This window comes from Sinohyriopsis cumingii, chromosome 11 (genome assembly GCF_028554795.1).
Source record: "Sinohyriopsis cumingii isolate HCF-2022 chromosome 11, ASM2855479v2, whole genome shotgun sequence".
NCBI lineage: Eukaryota > Metazoa > Mollusca > Bivalvia > Unionida > Unionidae > Sinohyriopsis > Sinohyriopsis cumingii.
Window position 1 is genome coordinate 75,772,806 of NC_142971.1, and position 26,451 is coordinate 75,799,256.

Here is a 26,451-nt window from a genome sequence, read left to right on the forward strand (position 1 = left end):
TTGATACCGTCACATATTTGACACGTATTCGGCAGTGATTGAATCTCGATTTCTTTTTATTGTTTTCTTTTGTTTTGTTTTTAAAAAAATATTTTTTGTGTGCAAAGATTTATATTCACAGTTTTTCAAAGTTAACTTTTAAAAGGCACTTTATAGTCAAGAATGTGATGTTTGCACTATGTATAGCACCTATCCAGTCAAACAGAGTAGACATAAATTGGAGAATTATTCTCTTTTACAAAGTGTTGCAATAGATGACACCTCTCTTTTATGTTGTGGGGGCCCTGAGTGGCCGTGTGATCATAAGCGATGACTGATACGGATCGCTGCCATGTCACCTCGCTCGAGTCTCAGGTTCGGCCAATGTGGGTATGCTTAGCCTATCTTCTACTGAAAAATGGCGTTAAACCCGACAAAAACAAAAACAAAAAACAACTCTCTCATGTTGTCTAATCGTGGTCCTGATAATAAAAGGGTACATTTTTGTCTGTAAATACACATGTATAAATACATTGTAAATACACATGCATAAATGCACTGTAAAAGCATATTTATAAATGCAGTATAAATACATATGTATAAATACAGTGTACATACATACATGCATGCATGCATACATACATACATACATACATATATACATACATGCATACATTATGTATAAATCTATAAATGCAAAGAGCAATTATCCAGAAATTCCCCCAAATCATGTATGTTGTACGCATTTGTAGGCAAGCAAAAGACATCATTTGAACAATGAGAAATACTAGAGGTATCCACTATTTAACAGATTTGTGTCTGCCTTAATCTTACACTTCGCAATAATTTTAATTACAATGGATACTGTTCAAGGGAAGTTCTTATATATCCACAGTTGTGCAGTGCACGTGATTTGCCTACATACGGAATCGATCTTTTTTACCGGTATATATTCTATACAACCTTTGCACGTATTCACTTGGACACTGGCATTTCGGTTTTTATAGACGTATATAGGTGTATGTATAAGGGAACCTCTGAAGACCAGCAATGAAGGTGAGACATATTTTAGTAGCAGATTGAGAAATTATTCTCAATAATAATTCTCTCGGTTAAATTCTACATTAAAAAAGTACAAATAAAATATTCCGAATACTGTTATAGCAATGATCAGTGATACTTCAAAGTGAGCAGTGATATTTCATACTCAGTAAGCAGTGATACCTCATGCTCAATGAACAGTGAGTGATACGGAATATTTGTTGTGACTGCATCGTGAAGTGATCTGAATACTCAGTTGCCGAATATCATTTTATTACCTGTAAAGTTTTTACCTGAACCTATTTCAACATTGTTAAAGAAGTTTTGCTAAAATGATATTTTTTCTAACACCAATTTATAATAGACCACAAAACAGTTTATTAAAGAGAAATGTGACAGGTAACGAGGAAACCAATTAAGTTCACAATTAGTAAAGGAAATAACTTAAGTTTGTTACCATGGTACGAATAAAATGCTCCTCTCTCTCTCTCTCTCCTAGACAGCAACACGACGAAGACTCCATGCACTTGGTTTTGTTGTGGGTTTGACAAAATTTAAGGCGCAAATTTCTGCTGTGTATTATTTTGGAAAAACGTCATAAACACGACATCTTGTCATCAAACACTGATTTCCGAAGTCTGGTCAAAGGTATTATGTAGTTTGTTTTTATCACCCAGTGTGTAAGAACTCTCCTTCCCAATCTCGTCTTTCTCTGTACTAAGAAGTTGCGTTTTCTCATCATTATCATAATAATTGTAGACACCTCGCCTCTTCAAGAACCACAACCAGATTCCATTGATGATAATAAGAATTGCCATTATACCAATCCACTGAAGAAAAAATAATAACATGAAAGCCACTATGGTACTAGCCGATAAACCAGCCCCTCGCCCATGATGATATTGATTTTCGGGTTAGGGGCTGATATCACATATTCATTGAAAGCTTCATTTATCTGCTGACAATTTTGGGATGCTTACATCGGTGTACATTTGATATACTTACGTGTATTTTTCATGGATGTACAGCTACCTTCCACTGAATGGTTCTTTTGGTGACATGGACATTATATTTCCTGAGCAAATCCTATTTTTGTTGACTTGTAAATCCACGTATCAGAGCACAACTATCTGTCCTGTGGCCATTTTGCATTTCGAGCTAGCCAACTACAAGTAAGTATTTAACTTGTACGCGGATATGTTCCAGAAAGATTAGCATGCAGCAAAATTTAAACATTTTAATGAACAGGTGACATCAGACCTACATATCGTCCATCAGTATTAACATAGATTTGAGGGGTCGATTTATCGGACTAATATGATACCTGTATTAGAATTGCAAGCTCCATTATAAAAGCAAAGAATATCATTCATATCATCGATGCTTTATTTTTTGTTTTCTCTCAATGGCATCGGATTCATAATTAATAATAAATGACCCTCCCATGAATAAAATCTATTCAATTTATTTTTTAATCCAATATCATAGTAGCATACTTACGTTGCTGATTGTTACATAAACTTTACGGCTTAAGCCAAATACATTCCATTCATGGAATTGTGTTAATGCGTAACTTGAAATTGCCAATAGGTTATTATCATCGATGGTCGTATGTTACATTTGTTCTCGATAATGTTTATATTTTATTTTATACAGACTGTACCTGAAACCAGGAAGTAGTCCCAAATGCACCAAGGTATGATTCCCCCGAGTTTCATTTGTTTCCTTTTTAAATTTTTGTATGGTTTAAATCGGGTAATTTAACATTTAGCAAGGAACTCCGAGTATAACCGTTGACGTTGGGAATAAAATTACAACGCGAGGAATCTTTAGAAGTTACTGTATTTGTATGGGAAAATATGAACGAGTTTTGGGATGGTAAAGTTAACCCAATTATGATATCGAATTAAAATCTGTCTGCCGCTATACATGTGTCAAATTAAATGCTATAGTTGACAAAAAGTTATGGGCGGTAATATAGCGTTGCCAATGATTTGCTAAGTAAGCTAAATCGTCAAAGTTACCTCTTATCTTCCATTTGCATAATGAGACTATGCAGCTTCTCTGTGTGTGTGTGTGTGTGTGTGTGTGTGTGTGTGTGTGTGTGTGCATTTGTATGGGAAAATATGAACGAATTTTCGGATGGATACTGCACGACCTTGGGAGTGCATCATATCCATCCGACAAAAAGAGTTAATATTTTCCCAAACAAATGCAATAACCTTTTTATTACTGTATATGCTCATTTTCTTATTCTACCTATTGCTTAATTATTATAACAAAAATCTCTACAAGAAACAAAGTAACTGAAAGTATGCCATGATGCAAACTAAATAAACAAGCGCAGAGTCATCATTACACAACAACAACATTATTATTGCGCACATAACTCCGCCCAGATAAATATGAATTTGGTCGCGCACCCAACATAACTTTCGAAACAAATGGCGTGTCTAGTTAAAATTGAAAGTTGGAGTCATATTGCGAATGAAAGCACATTGCAACAACTTTACCATTTCATCTGGAATGATTAGATTTTAGTATTCTTTTCGATTCTACGAAATTTGGTGATCATGGACTGGATTTATATGTGACAATTTCACATGAAATACATCGGATTGAATAAGAGAGGGAGAAGCGTGTTGACATCTGCAAATGTGTTTCTGTTTCTGTCATTGAACGTTTGAAATCATAATGTGGGAAAAATATGAAGTCTTTCAATTGCAATTATCATAATTACACTATAGAATTTATTGCTTATATCATTTTGAGTGCAGTAAGGATGATGTAATTGAACTTATATTCGAAATTAGAGTACAATTTTGAAATGTGTAATCAAGATTGAGAACATAAGACATGGCTCATGTAATTCGGTTTTGCGGAACTAAGAATGTATATTCTGAGGAAATTCAGTATGTAAAACTGTAAGCATATGTTTTGCCATTCTTATTACCAGCTAAAGAAGACAAGTTTATGCCTTGTCACTTGTATGTTATTTGTAAGAACCCTTTCTTGCGTCTACTGTATAGCTAGGCTAATTCCGAAACACTGCATAAAAATGTTAACGCGGAATGTGCCAAAGCAGCTGGTATGTGGCAGTCCACAAACGATCTGCCTAACTTCATTCAGAAACAAATTTAATCCACCAAAACGTAAAGTGCCTACTACGTAAATGTACATGATTTGTTTACAAATCAAAAGTGCTGGCGTCTGCGTCCATTGTTTGTTTACAATACAAAGTAGTTCATTTATGCACGTAAATGCAATATCATAAAATACAGAACGATTCTGAGAATCTAATGTTAACGGGGGAAGACACTGAGCCTATAATAATCTCAGTTATTATGCGCAAAATACACTCCAAATAAGGGGCACAATTTTTTCCAATGGTTTTGGCTCTATTCTTCTTTAATATTTATATTTTGTGGAAAACGATGTAGCACAGAGAAAACTACAGCGACTCGGATTAGCCAGAGTAAAGTACTTGTTATAAGCACGTTGTGGCATTGAAAATTACTTCGAGACAATGTGCAATTAGATGCAAAATTTCAGTATTGTTCATTTTTTGTCCGATTTTCCTGCAATATATATATATATATATATATATATATATATATATATATATACACACACGATGGGCTAAATTAACAGTAAGTAAGTAGAATGTCAATAATGCATTATCACATCAATATACAAGTAGATATGCCATGATAAATTACCTTTTTTCTTTTAAATAGGCTTTCATACTCTTTTTTGCACTCAATAGCGATTTATTTCAAATTTTTTAAAGTACGCTAGGTAATATATTCCATTGGTTACGCTCGAAATTCGCTAAAATTGCGAACTCTAATTTTTAAAGTGTTTCTCCATTCCAAATCATTAATCAAGTCGATTTAACATATGTGTTGTAGATAATATTTTTTTAAGAGATGGTGAATAAGCTGTGATAAAAACAAGGACAGGTGGAAAGCTATATTACGGCAACAACATGTGCCGAAAGACAAAGAATCAATTATTTTCCAAAAGGTAGAAAAATTGGACCGATAACACATGCAATCGTAACGCAAACGAGACAAGATGAAAAGAAAGAATTTGTAAAAAATGGAAAGTATTTTGGTTTAGGGCACCCATAAATTAAAATTAATATAATAGTTGTTGATTGGAGGAAGTTAACTTATGGCACGTACAAAGTTGTTATGGACCTTTGATGGCCATCAGAATGTAAGGACACTAAAAAAAACATGAGTGTATGGATATATATCAAATTAGTTCAAGAAAAACAAATATTACTATATCAATAATAATAATAATAATAATAATAATAATAATAATAATAAAAATAATAATTATAGTAGTACTATAATATTAATAATAATAATAATAATAATAATAATAATAATAATCCAGAAGCCGCTTTATACCTTGTTGGTCTTGACATCAATTTTCATTTTCTGCATGGGAACAATGCATGGTCAATCATCTACGTTGTAACGTATTTTACGGCCATAAAAGTTAACAAATGGGGTCGGGGTACAAGGTCTCATAACCTAAAATAAGAACTTCCCCAACAGTAGAAATTAATGTTAACAAATGGGATCGGGCTACAAGTTCATACAACCTAAAATAAGAACTTCCCCTACAATCGACATGAATCAATATGATTTGGTACAAATATAAGCAAAAATACTTGATTTAGAAACAATACAATAGCTGAGAGAGAGAGAGAGAGAGAGAGAGACAGAGAGAGAGAGACAGAGAGAGAGATGAAGATAATAATAGATTACTTATTTAGTTCTAGATTAATGATTGTGACAGAAGGTCGACAAGACTACATCAAAATGAATACAGTTGCTAAAAGTTAAGAAATAAAACGTCTTTTCTTAATTAAATTAAAATTAGGGGTAATTGATTAATTAAGGAACTAAAATTATGAATTGCACGTAATTATGAAAAGCATTTCGTGTCTGTTAATAACAAGTCAAATTCATAATTATTAACGTTCGGTGTTAAGTCAGATGGCAGTGGCCTATTATTTGTAATCGCTTGAACATGATATGTTTTAGATTAGGAATCAGTTTCATACGCTGTTCAAAACAATACATACGTAATGGTAAGCATTTTCTAAATCATCTCCACATGCCCTTATGGGCGCACGCGACGAAAATCCAATCAATCAATCAATCACCACAAGCACATACAGGATTATCTCTCAAATGATTAGAATATAAATCATTATGCAAATCACGACAGTTATTTCTAATTCAAGTATCAGAATTGATAATTTCCTGTCACAAGCGAAAAAAGGGTAGGTACTTGTGTAATCTTAATCTATATTTTACGTCTGAAGGTAGAATAGTTACTTCCCTTTTTTACTGAATCTACGAGTGAGCTTAGACACGAATAGATGAGTATAGGAATGAGTTTCTGCTAATTTCGAGTCTGGAATGAATGCGATTAAAATTATCCATATTTCTAAGATTATAGTCTCACCAGTCAGTAGTGATAGAAGGTCAGCTAGATATTCAATTTATGCATGTAACAAAGTTTTTTAAACTTTGATCTATTTCCAAGGTAGACCAACCAATTTCTTCATAAATCGTATTAAAAGGGATACTTTAAATAAGCCATATTAAAATTTTCCCTGCTTCTAATTATACTTTATCTAATATGAGAAAGTTTTGGGCCGAAGAGCCATCCAATCCGACATCAACATATTCTAAACAGGGTACGGGTGCATGCAATATATATCCCTTCTAACGCCTTTCAGCGAAATTTATATTTAAGTTTTGTCAGGGTAGTTATCATTTCTGAGGTCGTTTTAAATACGTTATCAGCTATGTTAATTGCCGTCTTAATGGAATAAAAAGGAACAAGTTTAAAAGAAATTTTAAACATAAAAACATACCCACAGAGTAAACAACAATTTGGAATGATGATACGAGTTTCGAATTCGCAGCCTCTTTATCTGGCAGCCGGGGCACACATAAATAATATATATATATATATATATATATATATATATATATATATATATATATATATATATATATATATATATATATATATATATATATATATATATATATATATATATTGCCAGTTAAAGGAGGTGACATATATTTTGAAGATACAAACATAAAAGTAAAAAACAATACAAAGGTTGGGGATGAGCGAGTTATAAAGAATCACTGAACATAAATGTAAAAAAGTATTTAAAAAATGAGCTTCTGCCGCGACCTCACGTTTGGCGGCCGGGACACTAACAAATTGGGTGTTTATACAAAAGACCATGTGAATTGCCCATCCTAGGATGGAAATTAAAATAAATGTTTAAAAAAATTGGGATGAGCGAGCATGAAAGAAAAATTGAACATAAAAAATACAATAAAGAACATAAGAAAATGTTGGATGCCGCGAGTTTCAAACTTGCTACCTCATGTTTGACAACCGGGGTGGGTGTTTAAATAAAAGATATGCTTGTTCCAGTTTCCTCGACAACTGAAAGTTACGCCAATATGTTTGTGGAATTCAACAAAAAATATAATTTCTTTTTTGATGTTTAGTTAAGGTGATACTATGTTCCTGATTATGAGGTGATAACAGGTTCCTGATTATGCGAGAATAGCATTACCTCAGTTTCGGTTGGATCAAAGTCAACTAATCTCTTCTTTGTCCAATCGACAACCGTTTGTAAATCTGTGGTGAGTGCATATTTTATTTCATAAGTATCATTAGGCAAATACGTCAGCAAAGAGTCTCGCTGCATTCAAGATAAGTCGGCCACATCATTAATATACACAATAAATAATAACGGACCTAAAACAGAACCCTATGGTTTGCCAGCCGCAAAACCAATCAATGAAAGAGCTATCAGTGCTCATTGAACGTTAATTTATATATTAAACCTTTATGCTAAACTCGATCAAATACTTTAGAGAGATCGCAATAAAAGATTTTACGAAGCATGCAATACCAAATCTACGTCTTAGAATAGCGTACTGATAAACCATACAAGCGTGAACCCAAAAAACCATGTAAGTGTGAAATCTGAGACGAAAATAAGCTGAAGTATTGGAGCGTTTAAGAACCATTCAGATATGACAACCACTGTTGTTTTTGAGGTCATTTGAAATAGGAAACATCAAACTCAATCCAGTTTCACGTAGATCTTTGTTTGTTTTGCTCGGCCGTAAGATAATCTATAACGCATTGTGTTTTGCGGTAGTGTTTTCGCGTATTTTGGAAACTATTTACAATATTTTTAACACTAGGCAATACAGCTTCAGTAATAACAATGCAAATATTTGCTACGTGTCTACTCTTTCATTAGCAGTCCGTTATGTATATTTTTTTAAAGTATCAAGTGTAAGACAATGGTTAAAAAATTAACAGGATCATTTCTTTGTTAAAGACGAAAATGAATAGTTTAACATCTGAAAACCAAGTTGTATTTTTATATAATTTTTTCGTCACCTCTACATACCATGCATTAAAAGCTTACTTGCTTCGATATTCATCCAAAATGCATTGAGACCTTTGCAATTTTCCGTGTTCTATCCGTTGTTCAATCAGTTTATACAGAATGCGTGCAATATACACGATGAAGGTACATTTTATACATGAGAGGCATATTTTATAACATCAGATGGGAAGGGTTGAATTTTGTATGGTACGAGGTAGATGGGGTGCACATCGGATGGTACGAGGTGGATGGGGTGCACATCGGATGGTACGAGGTAGATGGGGGTGCACATCGGATGGTACGAGGTGGATGGGGTGCACATCGGATGGTACGAAGTGGATGGGGGTACACATCGGATGGTACGAGGTGGATGAGTGTGCACATCGGATGGTATGAGGTGGATGGGGGTACACATAGGATGGTATGAGATGGATGGGGGTACACATCAAATGGTATGAGGTGGATGGGGGTACACATAGGATGGTATGAGATGGATGGGGGTACACATCGGATGAAACGAGGTGGATGGGGTGAACGTCGGATGGTATGAGGTGGATGGGGTGCACATCGGATGGTATGAGGTGGATGAGGTGCACGTCGGATAGCATGAGGTGGGAACGGGAGCACATCGGATGTAATGAGTGGGGAGCACACTGGATATTATGAGGTGGGAGGGGTGCACATTGGTTGGTATGAGGTGGTATGGGTGCACATTGGATGTCATGAGGTGAGAGGGGTCACATTAGTTGTAATGAAGTGGGAGAGGTGCACATTATATTCCATTAGGGGAAGGGATGCTCAGTTGGAAGTATGAGGTGGAAGTGTGTGCACGTTGGATGTCATAAAGTGGGAATGGGAGGACATTTGATGGCATGAGGTGATGGTTCATTTTGGGTGGTATGAGTTGCAAGGAGTGCACATTGGATGTTATGAAGTGGTAGGTGTGTGAATTGGGTGTTAGCAGGTGGGAAGGGTCACATGGTACGACGTGGAAGAGATTGAGCATCATTGGATAGTATGAAATTGGGTTTGGAGCACATAAGATGGTATGAGGAGGGACACGGGCTACAAGAGTACGAACATAATAATGTGATTACACTGGCCATTAGGAAGAACATGTACCACTAATGTCCATATAAGAGAGAGAGAGAGAGAGAGAGAGAGAGAGAGAGAGAGAGAGAGAGAGAGAGAGAGAGAGAGAGAAAGAAAGAAAGAACGAAAGAAAGAGGAAAGGTAGGGGATGTGAGGGGCTGCTAGATGAAAAAGCGGAAATGAGAGATACTAATAGTGTTAGTAATAGTAGGAACGCGTAAGCTAACCTGCGTAAGCGTGGTCACAAGAGTCTCCTTTCCAAACTCGTACCATTCCTCCCCATCCCCGGCATCGTTATCAATAAGGTCTATCGCCCACCACACAATTAGGGCCACCGCCTCCAGGGGGGCCACAATCCTATCAGAAGAAAAGACGAAAATGTGTGTGTGTGTGTGTGAGAGAGAGAGAGAGAGAGAGAGAGAGAGAGAGAGAGAATGAGAGATGAATTCATTAATATATTGAATATAAATTAATGACTGAGGTGGTTTGTCGTCAAGATTACATCAAACAGAATTATGTGGCTAAAATGAAGAAAATGCTATATGTCTTAATTAAAATTAAACTTAGCGGTAATTGATTGATTAAAGAACTCAAATTGTGAATAGTCGGTAATGATGTAAAGCGTTTCGTCTCCAATTGGCACAAGTTAAATTAACAATTATTCGGTGTCAAATCAGATGACCATAACACATTATTTTTACCTGCTTTACTATTCCTTTACCGTATCAATAAACGCTTTCTCATTTCCTTCTCACACATACGAAAGGAATATGCGAACAATGTATATATGTTAGAAAGACAGAGCTATTCTTGTTATATTGTTCCATAATAGAAGTACCCAGAAAGAATTGCCAGTCTGTTTTGTCTGTCTGCCATTTTGACATTCTGCCAATGTGACCCTTCTAAAATTTGGAGAAACTAAATAAGCATCTTCTGGTACCCAAAGACAACAAGAAACCATACAGAACCTCAGTTTCTCACTCGAGGATCGTATTTTCTCTAACCTGCACACCCTAGGCCGGATCAGCTGATTCTGTGTGACCTTGGGAAAGGCATTTAGCAGGTATCTCTTCAACATTATTTTAGCCAATAATATATTAATAAAACCACCCCATCTCCACCCCCAAGCCAAACCCCAAAACCTATCTCGTTACGAATATATCATGTCCGTTTGGTGCATATTATTATGCTAAGCAAGAGAGTTTGATACCGTAAACGTTTTATTTTTGTTTTAATAAAGAAACCTACTTAATAATCCATTCCCAATATTTGAATAGATGCCAGTCATCTGTGCTGTACTCGTTAATAACGTTTTTCCGGAAATTTGCAGTGCCAAAACGGATGACCATCAGTTGGAACATTATTCCGTTGATAAGAAGGGCAAAAGCCCAAACAAAATCCTGAAATCGAAATGAAATGGGATAAATTTAAATAAATAAGTAGAAAGTGTAGATATATAAATTGCAAGTCTACCTACCGTTTATATTTGCTTATAAATATGATCTGGATACAAACTTTGTAATGCACCGGCACATCTGGGTCTATGCAGTTTGAAAGGTGTATTATGTAAAACAAACAACACAGACCGTAACCTTCCTGCCCATCATGAGACGGGATATCAGGGTCAATATTGTTTTTCGTAATACATTTTCTATAAGTGGGCGTATAATGCAGATGAACTTAAAATAACGTACAATTAAGAGGATGTCATAGCAGTCGACCTAACTGGGTCAAAAACTAAGTACACCATATTTACTCACATTATAGACCAAGAAAATGACCCAAATTTAAACTGTATTGTCATCATATACCATTATATTGTACAAGAGACTAACCTAATCTAACATTGTATAGTCACCTTATATCATTATATTGTACAAAGAGACTAACCTAATCTAACATTGTATAGTCATCTTATATCATTATATTGTACAAGAGACTAACCTAATCTAACATTGTATAGTCATCTTATATCATTATAGTGTACAAGAGACTAACCAAATCCAACATTGTATAGCCATCCCATATCATTATATTGTACAATAGACTAACATAATCTAACATTGTATAGTCAACTTATACCATTATACTGTACAAGAGACTAACCTAATCTAATATTGTATAGTCATCTTATATCATTATAGTGTACAATAGACTAACCTAACATCTTATAGTCATCTTATACCATTATATTGTACAAGAGACTAACCTAATCTAACATTGTATAGTCACCTTATATCATTATATTGTACAAGAGACTAACCTAATCTAACATTGTATAGTCATCTTATATCATTATAGTGTACAAGAGACTAACCAAATCCAACATTGTATAGTCATCCCATATCATTATATTGTACAAGAGACTAATCTAATCTAACATTGTATAGTCATCTTGTATCATTATAGTGTACAAGAGACTAACCAAATCCAACATTGTATAGCCATCCCATATCATTATATTGTACAATAGACTAACATAATCTAACATTGTATAGGCAACTTATACCATTATACTGTACAAGAGACTAACCTAATCTAATATTATATAGTCATCTTATATCATTATAGTGTACAATAGACTAACCTAACATCTTATAGTCATCTTATACCATTATATTGTACAAGAGACTAACCTAATCTAATATTGTATAGTCATCTTATATCATTATAGTGTACAAGAGACTAACCTAACATCTTATAGTCATCTTATACAAGAGACTAACCTAATCTAATATTGTATAGTCATCTTATATCATTATATTGTACAAGAGACTAACCTAACATCTTATAGTCATCTTATACCATTATATTGTACAAGAGACTGACATAATCTAACATTGTGTAGTCATCCTATACCATTATATTGTACAAGAGACTAACCTAATCTAACACTGTATAGTCATCCCATATCATTATATTGTACAAGAGACTAACCTAATCTAACATTGTTTAGTCAACTTAAACCATTATATTTTACAAGAGACTAACCTAATCTAACATTTTAGAGTCATCTTATATCATTATAGTGTACAAGAGACTGACATAATCTAACATTGTATAGTCATCCTATCTCATTATATTGTACAAGAGACTAACCTAATCTAACATTGTATATTCATCTTATACCATTATATTGTACAAGAGACTAACCTAATCTAATATTGTATAGTCATCTTATACCATTATAGTGTACAAGAGACTAACCTAATCTAACATAGTATAGTCATCCTATACCATTATAGTGTACAAGAGACTAACCTAATCTAACATAGTATAGTCATCCTATACCATTATATTGTACAAGAGACCAACCTAATCTAACATTGTATAGTCATCTTATACCATTATATTGCACAAGAGACTAACCTAATCTAAAATTGTATAGCCATCTTCAAAATACTGAAATAAGTTTAAGTGGATATGCATGCAAGTCATAATGTAATGTATAGCAAGACTCATTCCTAAATTAGATTTTATAACTCAGTACATCAATGTGGTGGCGAAAAGCCAAATATTAGAAAAAAATTGCTTATAAGTAAATATATCTACCAATAAGTGTTGATTTTGAAGTGAACTTTTATGTATAGAAAAACAATTTTCCTGAGTAGAGTAGAATATCGTTAGTTTCATGAAAATAACGTTTACTGGAATGATTATTATATACAAATTAACTTGGCTTTAAGTGTTCAGACCATCTCTGCCCCTCCCCCCCCCCACACACGCACACACACACACACACACACACACACACACACACACACACATAAATACACACACTCGGCGAGACAAATAGGCTTAGTATACCTGGTTGGTAAGTATGTCTATATTGAGCGCCGACATCAGACCCACCAGAAAGGTCAACACGGCAGTGACTGGAGTGGCGAACTTTCTCGGCACTTCAAACAAGAAATAAATAAGTAGGATAACGTGACATGTTCTTCAGTTTGTCTGTCCCAAAGGTAGATATAGTTCAGTTAATCTTTCCAAAGGTGAATATAATGAATATAATTCATGTGTCCCAAATTATCTATTCCAAAGGTGCGTATTATTTATAATATCTGTCCCAAAGGTAGATATAGTTCAGTTAATCTTTCCAAAGGTGAATATAATGAATATAATTCACGTGTCCCAAATTATCTATTCTAAAGGTGGGTATTATTTATAATATATGTCCCAAAGGTAGATATAGTTCAGTTAATCTTTCCAAAGGTGAATATAATGAATATAATTCATGTGTCCCAAAGACGGGCACAATTCAAATTCATGTGTCCCAAAATTACCTATTCTAAAGGTGGGTATTATTTATACTATCTTTTCCAAAGGTAGATATAGTTCAAATTGTCTGTCCATATAGTTCATCATCCTATCTGTTAGCTTAGTATATTTTACTTAGCATTATTTAGCCATTGACCCCGATATCAAAAATAAAAGATAAAAATTATTTTTAAATATTAGTACAGAAAGTTTATTAATGTGAGGTGAAAAATTTGACTATTTTTTTCTACTTCAGTGCTATATAGTGTAAAACATACGTAGGTGTCAGAATATGAATCCTAAATGCCGAGAAAAATGTCAGTGTTGGTATTATGATGTAATGGCACGGGAGAGAAAATTATAAGTTGATAAATTATACGTATAACGATATATTACTTTTTAAAACTTTAAAGCATACAATGACACATCGAATTTCTTCAAGTTTCAACGGAAAGTTAAACCCGAGAGGCATATAACACAGTTTGGAAATTTGTGTCTTTAAATTGGTTTGTGCACCATATTTATTATATTTGTTCTTTGCGAAACTCCTGGGTCAGATATGGGCAAAAACAAAATAAAGTTCCCAACAGTCAGTATACTTTGTTACGTACATTCCTGTCTGCCTACCTACTTACATCCATATGCTCACACATACGCCAGTTTGTACATACATACATACATAGATACACATACATACACACACACATACATACATACATACATACATACATACATACATACATACATACATACATACATACATACATGCATGCATGCATGGATGCATGCGTACTTACGTACGTACGTACGTACCTACAGACAGACAACAATTAAGACAGTTTACCTCCAAAGTCGTACAATGTATGTGTGCAGAGCTCCATGTTGGAAATGAGAGAAGTGATGCCGGCAAAGGAGAGACACAGGAAAAACAAAATGGCCAAGACTCGTCCGAAACCACCTATGCTTTCAAACAGCACCGGTATCCTGGAAGAAGACGACAATCAATTCCCCTTCTATTCTCCCATTGAACCACAAACTCTAAAACTTACTAAACAAAGCAATGCTCACAGAAATGCATGCCAACGTTTATGCATATTACACGTCCCATATAGGTTATACCGAATGCCTACATATAAGAAACGGTACATTTAGCGCCATCATTAGGTTATCACGTAGCTACCACAAACGTTGATATATAATATAGAGTAAAGCGGCTCATAGATTATAATATACACACAATAGATCACTACTGCTGGCAAGTCTCTCTCTCTCTCTCTCTCTCTCTCTCTCTCTCTCTCTCTCTCTCCGAAAGAAACATATCCGAGCTAGCTTCTATTACCAATAATCCGCAAACTCGCTAACAATTCAAATTCCCAACTCTAGGACATACGAACCTCAGCCTGCCAAACAAGTTATGTACTGACCATATGAAGGTGATTCCCGTGCTGGCAGGCCCGCTGTCCTTCATGATGTCCACAATCTCTTTGTGAGAGATTCCGGTCCTAGTCAGGATTAACGTAGAGAACACGGTACTGAAGATCAGAATACCGCATATCAAACTGGAAATAGTAATGGAAAATACGAGCGTATGTTTTCCTATGTCTCAAGCTATGATGACGTAGCTTTTGAAATTTTACTTTTTTTGGAAACATATTTAACAGTTTACGCTATGAATTGATAGGGCGATACCGAAAATAATTTTCCGGTACGAAATGGTTCCTTCCTTGTCGTTGTAGTATTTTGAGTAACAATACAAACTGGCCACTGAACATTGTAGAACTGTGCATTTATTTTCAGTTTGCGCTGCGAAAAATTCAAATACGAAATATATTTTTGCAAGGCTAAATCCTTAAAATAATCGCATCAATCATTTAGCTGTCTTTACATAGCATAATGTTATGTTTGTACTTCTTAGTTTACATAGGAATTTAGGTATTTACACCCTTTAGTGCTAGTACAGGTATTGTGTGACACTCCGATTAAAAATAGATTGTGTAGATATATCTATGGAAAATAGATTAAACAGTTAAATTTATTTTGAAATAAGATAACAGAACTGATGCAATTTAAATAGACTCATTTGAAAGTCTTTAACATCTGTCCCTGAGAATATACAACTTTTAAACTTGAGTTTGAACTTTAGAATTTGCGGTGAACAATCATAAGGACTTTAATTTAAAACGCCACTTTGACTGGCTAGGCTTAAAATGTTAGTCGCAGAGAGACTTAGTCGAGTTTTTCTCAGGACGTGTTAAGAAAGGCCGCAAAAGCTGGTTACCACGCTGTGCAATCATGCACCCTAGAAACGCTCCAAAAATGTTGATTAGCGGGGGTCTTTTACCTTTTTCATTATGTTTGTATTTATTCACACTTGTCGTATAGCGTGTGATAGACAAAGGGGGATAACTGATGTACAGGTGTCAACATGTTGGACTTACCTGACCAGATTGTTTACAGCGGGAATGAAGTAGCTATATTTGACCACACCGTGGTTCCGAGTCATAAAAGTAGAATATGGCACCAACAGTCCCATACCCGCCCCAGTGTCAAACGCGTTCTGACTCACTGCATCAACCCACACCCGGGGCTTTCCGAATGATTCTGAAATGATGATTGACTCTAGTAAGGACTAACTAATAATTCATACGTGGCATGACGAATTTGAAACTTGACTTATTTTGGAAGAGGGGCTTGATGATAGATACGGTTTATGGTACGAGAGAGAGAGAGAGAGAGAGAGAGAGAGAGAAATCTGCTAGCAAATACTTTAAAACTGTTTTGAACAGTTGGAGCTCTTTCATTATGTTTATTGGAAGTCCACCAATTTTATTAATCATGCCTGTCCCAAAAGGAGCGCATAACCCTGTAAATGTTATTTAAACGTATCTGGCTTCTTGCATACAGGATAGTCGTATGTTTATCAAGAGAGGCATATTTCTGTATGTCTTTAAAATAAATTCTGCAGATAAATACAGTGTACCTGATTGTCCGCTCCAGTCGAACGCAAGCAAAACCCCATATATTTCCCTCCAGATTTAGCGAGTATGTTCTATTATATTACGGCGTAACATGGCATTTCACAAAAACAACTCGTATTTGTTTTCAATACTTTACGAATTGTGATATAACATTAACCTCATTGCCTAACAAATTATAAATTCTGTTCCTTGCCAGGTTAAAAAAGTAAAACAAAATATGAACTGCATTTGATTTAAGCATTTTTCCGTTTTGCTTGTTGAGAGTAACATACTATGTTATTGCGTGTTTATTTTTGGAGGGGGAGGTGTCATTGGTGAAACCTACCCCAGCTAGGTGTAAAGAGAAAAGTGATTCCCTGGTCGGCGTACTCTCGAGTGAGAGACCAGACGAACGTGAAGAGAATAATGAGGAGTAGCACCGGAACTAGCGCCATATTGACTCTCTCTATCCCTCGCACACCGAACATCACTGACATTGCCGAAATGAAAACCGCCAGAAAGTGAGTCAGCACCGGCCATGCGCTCTCCTAACAAAAATAGGAATGAATATAAAAGCTTCAAAAATTATCTTAACAACCGATCATGTAACCATTCTATGTTAACATCATATCAGGTAACCATTTTATGCCAACATCACATAATGTAATCATTATATTTTAACACCACATTATGTAAGCAAACTATTTTAACATAACATTATGTAAGCATTCTATTTTAACATCACATCATTTAGTCATTCTCTTTGACCAAAATACTTTTCTGGGGAAAGGTGAGAGGTGATATATCAGAGAAAGATATAAAAGAACTATCTAACTCCGAAAAATACCTTTTCGATCACAGAAATTTCAACTACATTAAAAGTACAATACTTTCATAATATGTTCCGCGCCTCTCTTCACTTGAACACTCCAAAAAAAGTAAACAATCTCGAAACAGCCGAAGACTCGACAACAATATTCAGGCCTACAACAATTTTAGTGTTTCAAAGATTTTACCACATTTCGTAAAGCCCAGCAAAAACAGCAAGTAAGCATTACCTACATGCACCTTTAAACACTAATATCAAACGAAGCATTGTCTCGTGCTCTTAATTAATTAAATAAAGATCTAGTTCGATTTATCGGGCATTTCAAATCAAATTGTACGACATTTGGTATTATAACGGTGCAAATTTGTGTGATTCATTTTAGTATATGATAAAGCTTCAACGAAATAATTGGTTCAAACAGAAGTCCAAAACAATTATCCTTAATAGTTGGCCCCACAATGCAGCTTTAGTATCTGACAATTACGTTTTACTGCTTGAAGCACGTGATCATAAGCTGATCCGGGTGGGGTGCTTTGCAGGGAACTTTGATAATATTTTCAAATGTTTTTGATGACATTATCTTTTGTTTTGTGTTCGCCTCAGACGTATTAAACTGAATGTGAACCTGCTATTAGGTTAAATCTACAGTACTTTCTGATACAGAATTTTTTCTCAAAGATCCTAGGAGAAAAATATACAAAATATTCCATATTCTCCCTCTGAAAAACATCTTATGCCTTCCATCCTCTTGGTTCGAAATGATTCTTTCAGAACAGTGACATATCAAAATACCCAGCATAGACCTTGCACTTATAATATTGGACAACTGACAATTGATCGGTCCTGAAACATGCCAACTAACTAGTTGACAATTCCCACAGAAAAATCGAATGAAAGACTTGACTTTCGTTAGAATCATATGTCTGAACTAGTAGCTAGAATTGTGTTATCTATAAAACCATATGAAATATATGTTTGCCTCTAAATTTGTTCCATGCCATCATAAATTCGTCATTTCCAATGTACAATAAAGATATAAAGAGCAACAGTGATCAATAATTGACCAAGAATATAGAAATATGTTATCACGACAAACTGAATACCTCGGCAAATTCCTTGTAGATTGCTTTGCTGTCCTCGACTCGTGTTGGCAGCTCGTGTCCGATACAGTAGATGAAATAGTAGAAACACCATCCTAGTACTACGGAGTAGTAACAACTAATACGGAGTAGAAGAGTGAGGTATGCGTATGATAATTCAATATGAAGTTGAACATTAGTACATTGATATTCCATGTCATATTAATAAACTAGTACTTCCACTTTTGACCAAGTTTGTTGCTGCTATCAAATGTTATTCTTAGTTTAGTCTTTAACAGAGTCGAAACGGTTACTTTATTATTAAGGTTCAGAATTGAAGCTAAATAAGTGTATTGTCAGAGATAAAAGTGTAAGATTTGTTTGTGGTTATGGAACCACAAGATCACATAAAGAAAATGAATGTACAAGGTAAAAAAACTAATTGACAATTTTCGTCTCAAAGGGAATGTTTAGTAGATGTAAGTATTGGAAAGCATCGGTCATGTGCGTACGACAGTTGAAATAGATAATTTTATACAATGGTGTCATCTCAAAACATTTATTACACAAATACGCCAAAAAGTCTTTGACAGTTTTGAAAAATGTTCCATGAACATATTAATAGCATAAAATTTATTTTTCCGTTTGAGTATTTTGTAGTTCCGAAATATTTCCAAGTGAAACTGAAGACAATAATTTTAATACGGTGCATATAAGCAAAATGTAATATAGGACGATTGTCAATACCTGATGAAAAATGTAACCATGCAAATCCAGGCGCCGCACCAAACGAATTTTTTGCCTACGAACTGCTGGAAAGAACCGAGGACGGCCTTCTTTGTGTAACGACCTGTAGCGTACTCTACGAGAAGCATAGGACAGGACCAAAAAATCAGGAACAGGACCCATACTAGGAGGAACACCAGACCCCCTGTTAGGTTGAAGAATATAATAGAATATAAGAAACTAGACTAGACTGGACTAGACTAGAATAGACTAGATTCGACTAGACTAGACCAGTCTTGACTAGATTCGACTAGATCAGACTAGACTAGACTAGACTACACTATATTCGACTAGACTAGACTAGACTAGATTCGACTAGACTAGACTAGACTAGACTAGATTCGACTAGAATAGACTAGACTATACTAGACTAGACTAGACTATATTCGACTAGACTAGACTAAATTCGACTAGACTAGATTCGACTAGAATAGACTAGACTGGACTAGACTAGACTAGATTCGACTAGACTAGACTGGACTAGACTAGATTCGACTAGACTAGACTGGTCTAGACTAGATTCGACTAGACTAGACTGGAGTGAATATCTAGTTAACAGTATCTGATGGATCCAGAACATTATGAAATTTTTTCAAAAAGCACTGAAATCTTAGACTATTCGGCAATAATGACAAAATTATATATAAAAATAGCTGAATATGTTTTTTTACAATGTCTTTTTTGGGCGAGTTTAATGGAATGATAGTCCAGCGGTTCCTATGTTGCTCTTTTTGTTAATGGTACTAGATTTGCTTTCTACGCATTTCGATCTTTCAAAAGCAAAATTGTTTTAATTTTTAGTGTGATCCCTTACCCTACATATGACACTGACCTTTACTAATAGCCGGTGAAACATTATCGAAGCAAAATGCAATAATTTCTCAAGATTGGCTTGCAAATCCTGCCATATGATCTCTTTGGCGAAATGAGTGAGTCTTGAAATGCAGGAATGACTGTGCAATTCTACTATTTAACTTCTAGCGGGTGATTTTAATCAGGGCGTTGCACATTGTGGCCCAAAAACACAAAGGTGGGTGGGTGGGTGAAGTTTGTTGTTGTTATTATTATTATGGTGTAAGACGTTGGTATAAATCAAATTTCAAATAAAATTACTGGAAACTTGGAACCCAAAGTAGTTCAACGAATTACCGATGTACAAAAATAAACTCTTGATGAGTATCACGTGACCGTTTAAATCCAATTAGATTGCAGAAAATTTCGTCGAGTCATAACACCAGGAATTATATATATTCCGCAGGTAAACGGCACCCATCGCGTTGCCTGCACGCACCAGTTCATATTCCATCACGACAAAGCACACATCACCAAAACAGGATGCCAATGGGTCAATGCTATCTTCACTCATGTGTAGCATGTATATATATATATATATATATATATATATATATATATATATATATATATATATATATATATATATATATATCTGTGTGTGTGTGTGTGTGTGCAATTTTTTCGGGAAGATATGTTTTGTTGAAGTACCTTTATGTCTAAACATAACCATGATGGTCACATATGACCCATTCATCTGTATCTGAACACACACAACCTATATGGGTTCTTTGCTGTTAAGATAGAAAAGGTAAGACAGTTTTTATGTGACCTAAGGGGGAAATAGTCGGGGAAGGAGTGACTATGGAAGAAAAAGGAGGGACAGAATGAGGCTGTTGTCCGTAGGGAGGGGTGGTTATAGCATACGGTTAGACATATGTTTCCGGTAGGTAAAACATTAGGCTTACTAATCAGCCAGACCCATAATGCAATTCGTAATCCTCCTAATATAGGTTTTAGTTTTAAAATAAGCTTAAGACTTTTGGTAAATGGATACGTTCTACTTGAATGAACAAAGAGCGATATCAGAGTTCGTTTTCGACCTTGTAACCAGAAATATGGGTAGACCAAAGTCATCACTACAATGATTGTTTGCCACCTTGGTTCAGCCGTATTACTAACATGAATCCGTTTCGTTTCATAATAACTAAGATAGCCAAAACACATGATCAACAATAAAAGGCTGAACCAATGTTCCGGTCACAGCGCAAAATTCTTCAGGTTGATAAAAACCCTTAATGACGTCGTTGATAAAAGCGTGGATGTGGGGTACAGAGAGGTACACATGCATACATATGTGGACTAAAGCTATGGTTTGGGGAGATGGACGGTCACAAAATAATTTTAGCGGTTAATGTTGTGAGTGGATCGGGAAGGACTACAAGCAATATTTAACCTTTCTCTTCGCTGTTGTTAGCGACAATCCTGGGAAATCTCCAGATGTTTCCCGTGCCCACAACACATCCTAGGCAAGATACTATGAGTCCAAACTTGCTCTGGAAGTGAGGAGCGGACCCTTCTCCTTCTTCCGGCCTTGTCACTACTAGGCCTGTCTAGATAAATATAAACGTGATTCTCAGACAAGTGACGATGATGATGACGACAACGATGACGACTATGCTAATTATGATAATGATAACGATTATGCTAATTACCGGAATTACATCAACTTCAATGATCATATTTTATTTTACTCTCGATAGAACATTTCAAGGTCAAATTTGGTTGTAGGTTATGGTGCCAATCTACATTCCTTCTGCCCCATCTCGTGCTTTCTAAACACCAATCAGAGGTGCCTGCCCAATCACGTGCTTTCTAAAACGAACCAGAGGTGCATGACAAATGTTTGTTATCCAAATGACATGTTGTCCCGTTTAATTAGAGTGTGCGGTATGATCAGTATTGCACAATCAGGGTATTTTTAATGTTTCCCATTCTTATATTTGAGCTGTTAATTTTTGTTTTGGGATGTATGCCGCTGCCTCCCTCCATTTTTTAATTTTTAAATTTTCATATTATTTTTAAAACGTCTGTTAGTCTAATGTCCAGAAGACCGAAAACTGGTTTTCCTGATCTCGTCCCATATTAACTGCACGATAAGCTATTTAGAACCAAATAATGAACGTTTAAAATTCTCTATAGATATATATAGGCAATTTTGTATGTGTAAAGTATACTTCAACTTATAAAAACAATTAGAATAAATAACCTGACAAAGCAAATAACTTTACATTTTAATATAGCAGGCAACGTTGCACATGAATACAAACAATGGAACTAATTCACGAACGTGCTCAAGCACAGATACACACCATTTTATTTTCAAAAACTCATACGATATAATATTTGGTGAAACTATTTACTACGACTATTTACATTTTTATGAAAAACAAAACAAGCGCACACAAGATTTATTTAGTCAAAGTAATTATAAAATGAGTAAAATTAGGTTTAAGTTTAAATTGGTATATTACGTTCCAGCAACAACAATCATAATATTTATTGCGAAACAATCTGCATCAATTGCCTTGCTAAAGGACACACAACGATATTTGACTCAAGTTAACCGGATGATATTACTCGAATCCGCACCATTTATGTTGTGAGACCGGCACTCCAAACACTGAGCCATCATGACCCCTGCAAATTTTGCAGACAATAGTAAAACTGATACATGAGTGAAACATTGTATGAAATACTTTTTAACCGTAGTTCCCAATATTACCTTAATCCATAGCATAGATTGGTCTCTTTTTTATATAGAAAATACAGATAATTAATATCTATACCAATAATGAACCATCAGAAATTAAGCTAGATCACATGTCATGACCATATTGCCTGAAAAGTGGATAATCCAAAAACTTGGCAGTGCCATTTTAGGCAAGAGAGTAGGTCACTACAAGCACAATTTATTTTATTACTGGTTGTTAAGGTAAGTGACATAGTGATATGCACAGAAGAAGTTGTATGATCATATATGCAACAGTGTCCAGGAAACTCGGCTGCAAGCGAAAATTGTCTGAAATACTTTGACAAAGCAATAATGGATATATATATATATATATATATATATATATATATATATATATATATATATATATATATATATATATATATATATATATATATATTAGGTTTTTTATATTAGGTCGTTTATATTAGAATTACTATTCCTATCTCAACATCTGAAGTCGAATTAGTTGTTTAGTTGTGTTTAGTTTTAATTTGAAATTATTTATTCATTTAAATTATTCATTGGAATTACAATGTGCAAATTATTACGTTTGGACTTAAATGATATTTAAAGATGATTGTGAATTCATTTAGAGAAAGTTTGGATTATATTAATGTGATACATTAAGATAATTAGCACATCACCACTATTCCATGCAATTAGTACATTGGCACATTCAAGACTAGAGTTAATTCGAAACACCGCTAAAATGCATTTGGGATACTCTATTCATTTGGACTTTTGATAGAACTTGGAGGACTATTTAGGATTTAATGCACAATACTGTAACTTCTTAATATATTTTCACTTTTGTATTCTAAGGAAATAAATTATTTTTTGAATTTTACTAAACATGTTGGTTTTTGCTCTTTTGAGTTGTAAAATTAATATCACTCTATTTGAAGCAAATTGTTGCTTAAGATCGTATATTGGTTTTTAGTTTCCGTTTAATAATTTTGTTCGGATCCTCACACCCTCCCCACTATACATGCACAGGAATCATAAAATAGACATGATATCGTATATGATACACTGCATTATTTAACATTCTGACAGCTGGGTACACCATTTTCTAAAAAAACATAATTTTGTCTTGAATAATATAGTAAAACCAGTCCAATATTGTCATGACTATTACTCTATATACAGCGTACATGCAGTGTACACCGTTTTGCAATCATTATAAACCTTGCTTCAGGATGTCGTGAAGGACAATTCAAGGAAGAAGTGCCACACAAAAATGTAAAAATCAAATTAATAAAGAGGACGCTATACTTTCCTTTAATGCCAAACTTACAATTGATTTATTTGCAGGCAATTACTGTTTTGTTACTATTGTAAAATGCAATTTTACAGGCGCCAAGTCAACGGCGCAAACGAAACAAATTTGGGACAGTAAACCTACCAAAACACTTTCCAATCCTCGAACACAGGGCTGCTTTCCCCATTTCTTCATGACGTGAAAACGTTTGTAAAAACGAATTGAAGTTGAAAATGAAATTCTCTTTGGCACAGTTTTTTTGTGTGTAGCTTCATAACAATACAATGGCCTACAAGTTTGTGACGGTTATATTAAGGATTGTATAACCTAGCGACCAAACAGAAAGCACGTTACGCATGCAGATGTTTTAGAATCCAAAATGTGGCTCAAATCGATATAAAAAATGTACACCTCCGTTATTCTAACATTTATGAGGTACGTATCTCCTTCAGATCTTCATTTTGTAATCTGTTAAGTTTCGACACATGACACACCTGTCATATCAGTATGACTGACTCACCTGCCCGACAGAAGAAGAAGTATGTTTCTGTCATGTATTTAAGTTGTATTAGGGGTATTTTATCCACATACCTGTCTTTTTCGATCATCCGCCATTTCCCCTGTAGTTCTTATAATAAGCTCGAAGGATCTACATGTCGTGATGGTTAACTTCATACATGATAGTCAACAAAACTGTTCCGGTTAGACTGCCTATCAAACAAGCCCATCACATGAGGATGTACGTATTATCAGCTACTCTGTTACACGCTATCACGTTACCCGTTATTCGCTCTAATGATACGCTCTCTCTCTCTCTCTCTCTCTCTCTCTCTCATACATACATACATACATACGAAAGTCTCCTTACATACATGCATACATACATACATACATTCTTACAATTTTGCTTAAAGACTAATTAAGTTCATGATGTACGTATAACATCTATTAAAGAAACATCGTTATGGGGAAGTTGTGCCTAAGACCAGTAGACAAGGAGGCGGTTGGACGAAACCCCCGAAGGCGGCCCAGAAGGCGATGACCCGGAAGCTGTTATTCTTTAAGCGTTTCCAGGGTATGACTTTAACTAAATAAGTGTAAATAAAACTTACTATATTAACTTTTTCGCTTTCTTCACGCTTATCTTAGGAGAGGCGTGCCGACCTCCTCCTTCAAATTTGCACATGCTCTCCTTTCTTCTTAGGTTTATTGATACATTTCGTTTAATGGCTGTTGACAAGGTAAATTTCATTATAGGTGGGTGAGGGACGATTTCATATATCTTTCAATAAAATACACTGTAACACGTAGCAGCAAGTTTTGTGAAAGCATGTCTCACCATACAAATGTATCCATATCAACATGCAAAAATCACAAATGTCACTTACCAGTAATCATATGATTTAAGTATATAGTTTTCGCAAGTAAACATCAGTTTTATTGAGTCATAAAAACCTGGAAAGTTGATCGTAATAAACGGTATGCAGGTCTGAAAGGGTCAAAAATATCATTTTATGAGAAACACAATTGTACATGTCAACAGGTGATAATAAATGTGTGAAGAATATAAAATATTAATGATCTCCACGCCGATCGGTTTGCAATATTGAAATGGTCATTCTGTACATGCAGTAAGTCGTCTATGTATGTATGTATGTATGTATGTATGTATGTATGTATCTATCTATCTATCCCATCCATCCATCCATCCATCTATCTATCTATCTATCTATCTATCTATCTATCTATCTATCTATCTATCTATCTATCTATCTATCTATCTATCTGTCTGTCTGTCTGTCTGTCTGTCTATCTATCTATCTATCTATCTATCCATCCATCCATCCATCCATCCATCGCATCCATTCATCCATCCATCCATCCATCTGTCTGTTTCTGTTTATTTATCAATCTATGTCGCTGAAGACTGCATTCAACTTTAATTTTGTACGGCAACCATGGCAAGTAAACCATATATTTGCAATTATGTCGTCCAAGATACGACAGTAAATTCTTTTATTCCAAAGCACCAATATCTTTGCAAATTACTAGATTGTAGCACGAGACATCTGGCTGAATCAAAGTCTTCAAATATTACACACAGAAAAAAAACACACCA

The 26,451-nt window shown here is 34.8% G+C and overlaps 1 protein-coding gene across 1 annotated transcript; it reads right to left on the reverse strand.

Moving 5' to 3' along the window:
- Positions 1-691: 691 nt before the first annotated feature.
- Positions 692-25,081, reverse strand: LOC149788774 (uncharacterized). Its single transcript, XM_089974867.1, has 12 exons — positions 24,924-25,081; positions 21,731-21,887; positions 19,444-19,627; positions 18,721-18,835; positions 17,135-17,336; positions 16,270-16,432; positions 15,256-15,390; positions 14,676-14,815; positions 13,382-13,473; positions 10,823-10,974; positions 9,802-9,931; positions 692-1,850 (listed from the first exon to the last, which is right to left on the reverse strand). Exons 1-12 carry the CDS (start codon positions 25,005-25,007, stop codon positions 1,638-1,640), a joined length of 1,767 nt encoding a protein of 588 aa, XP_089830993.1. The 5' UTR covers positions 25,008-25,081; the 3' UTR covers positions 692-1,637.
- Positions 25,082-26,451: the final 1,370 nt, after the last annotated feature.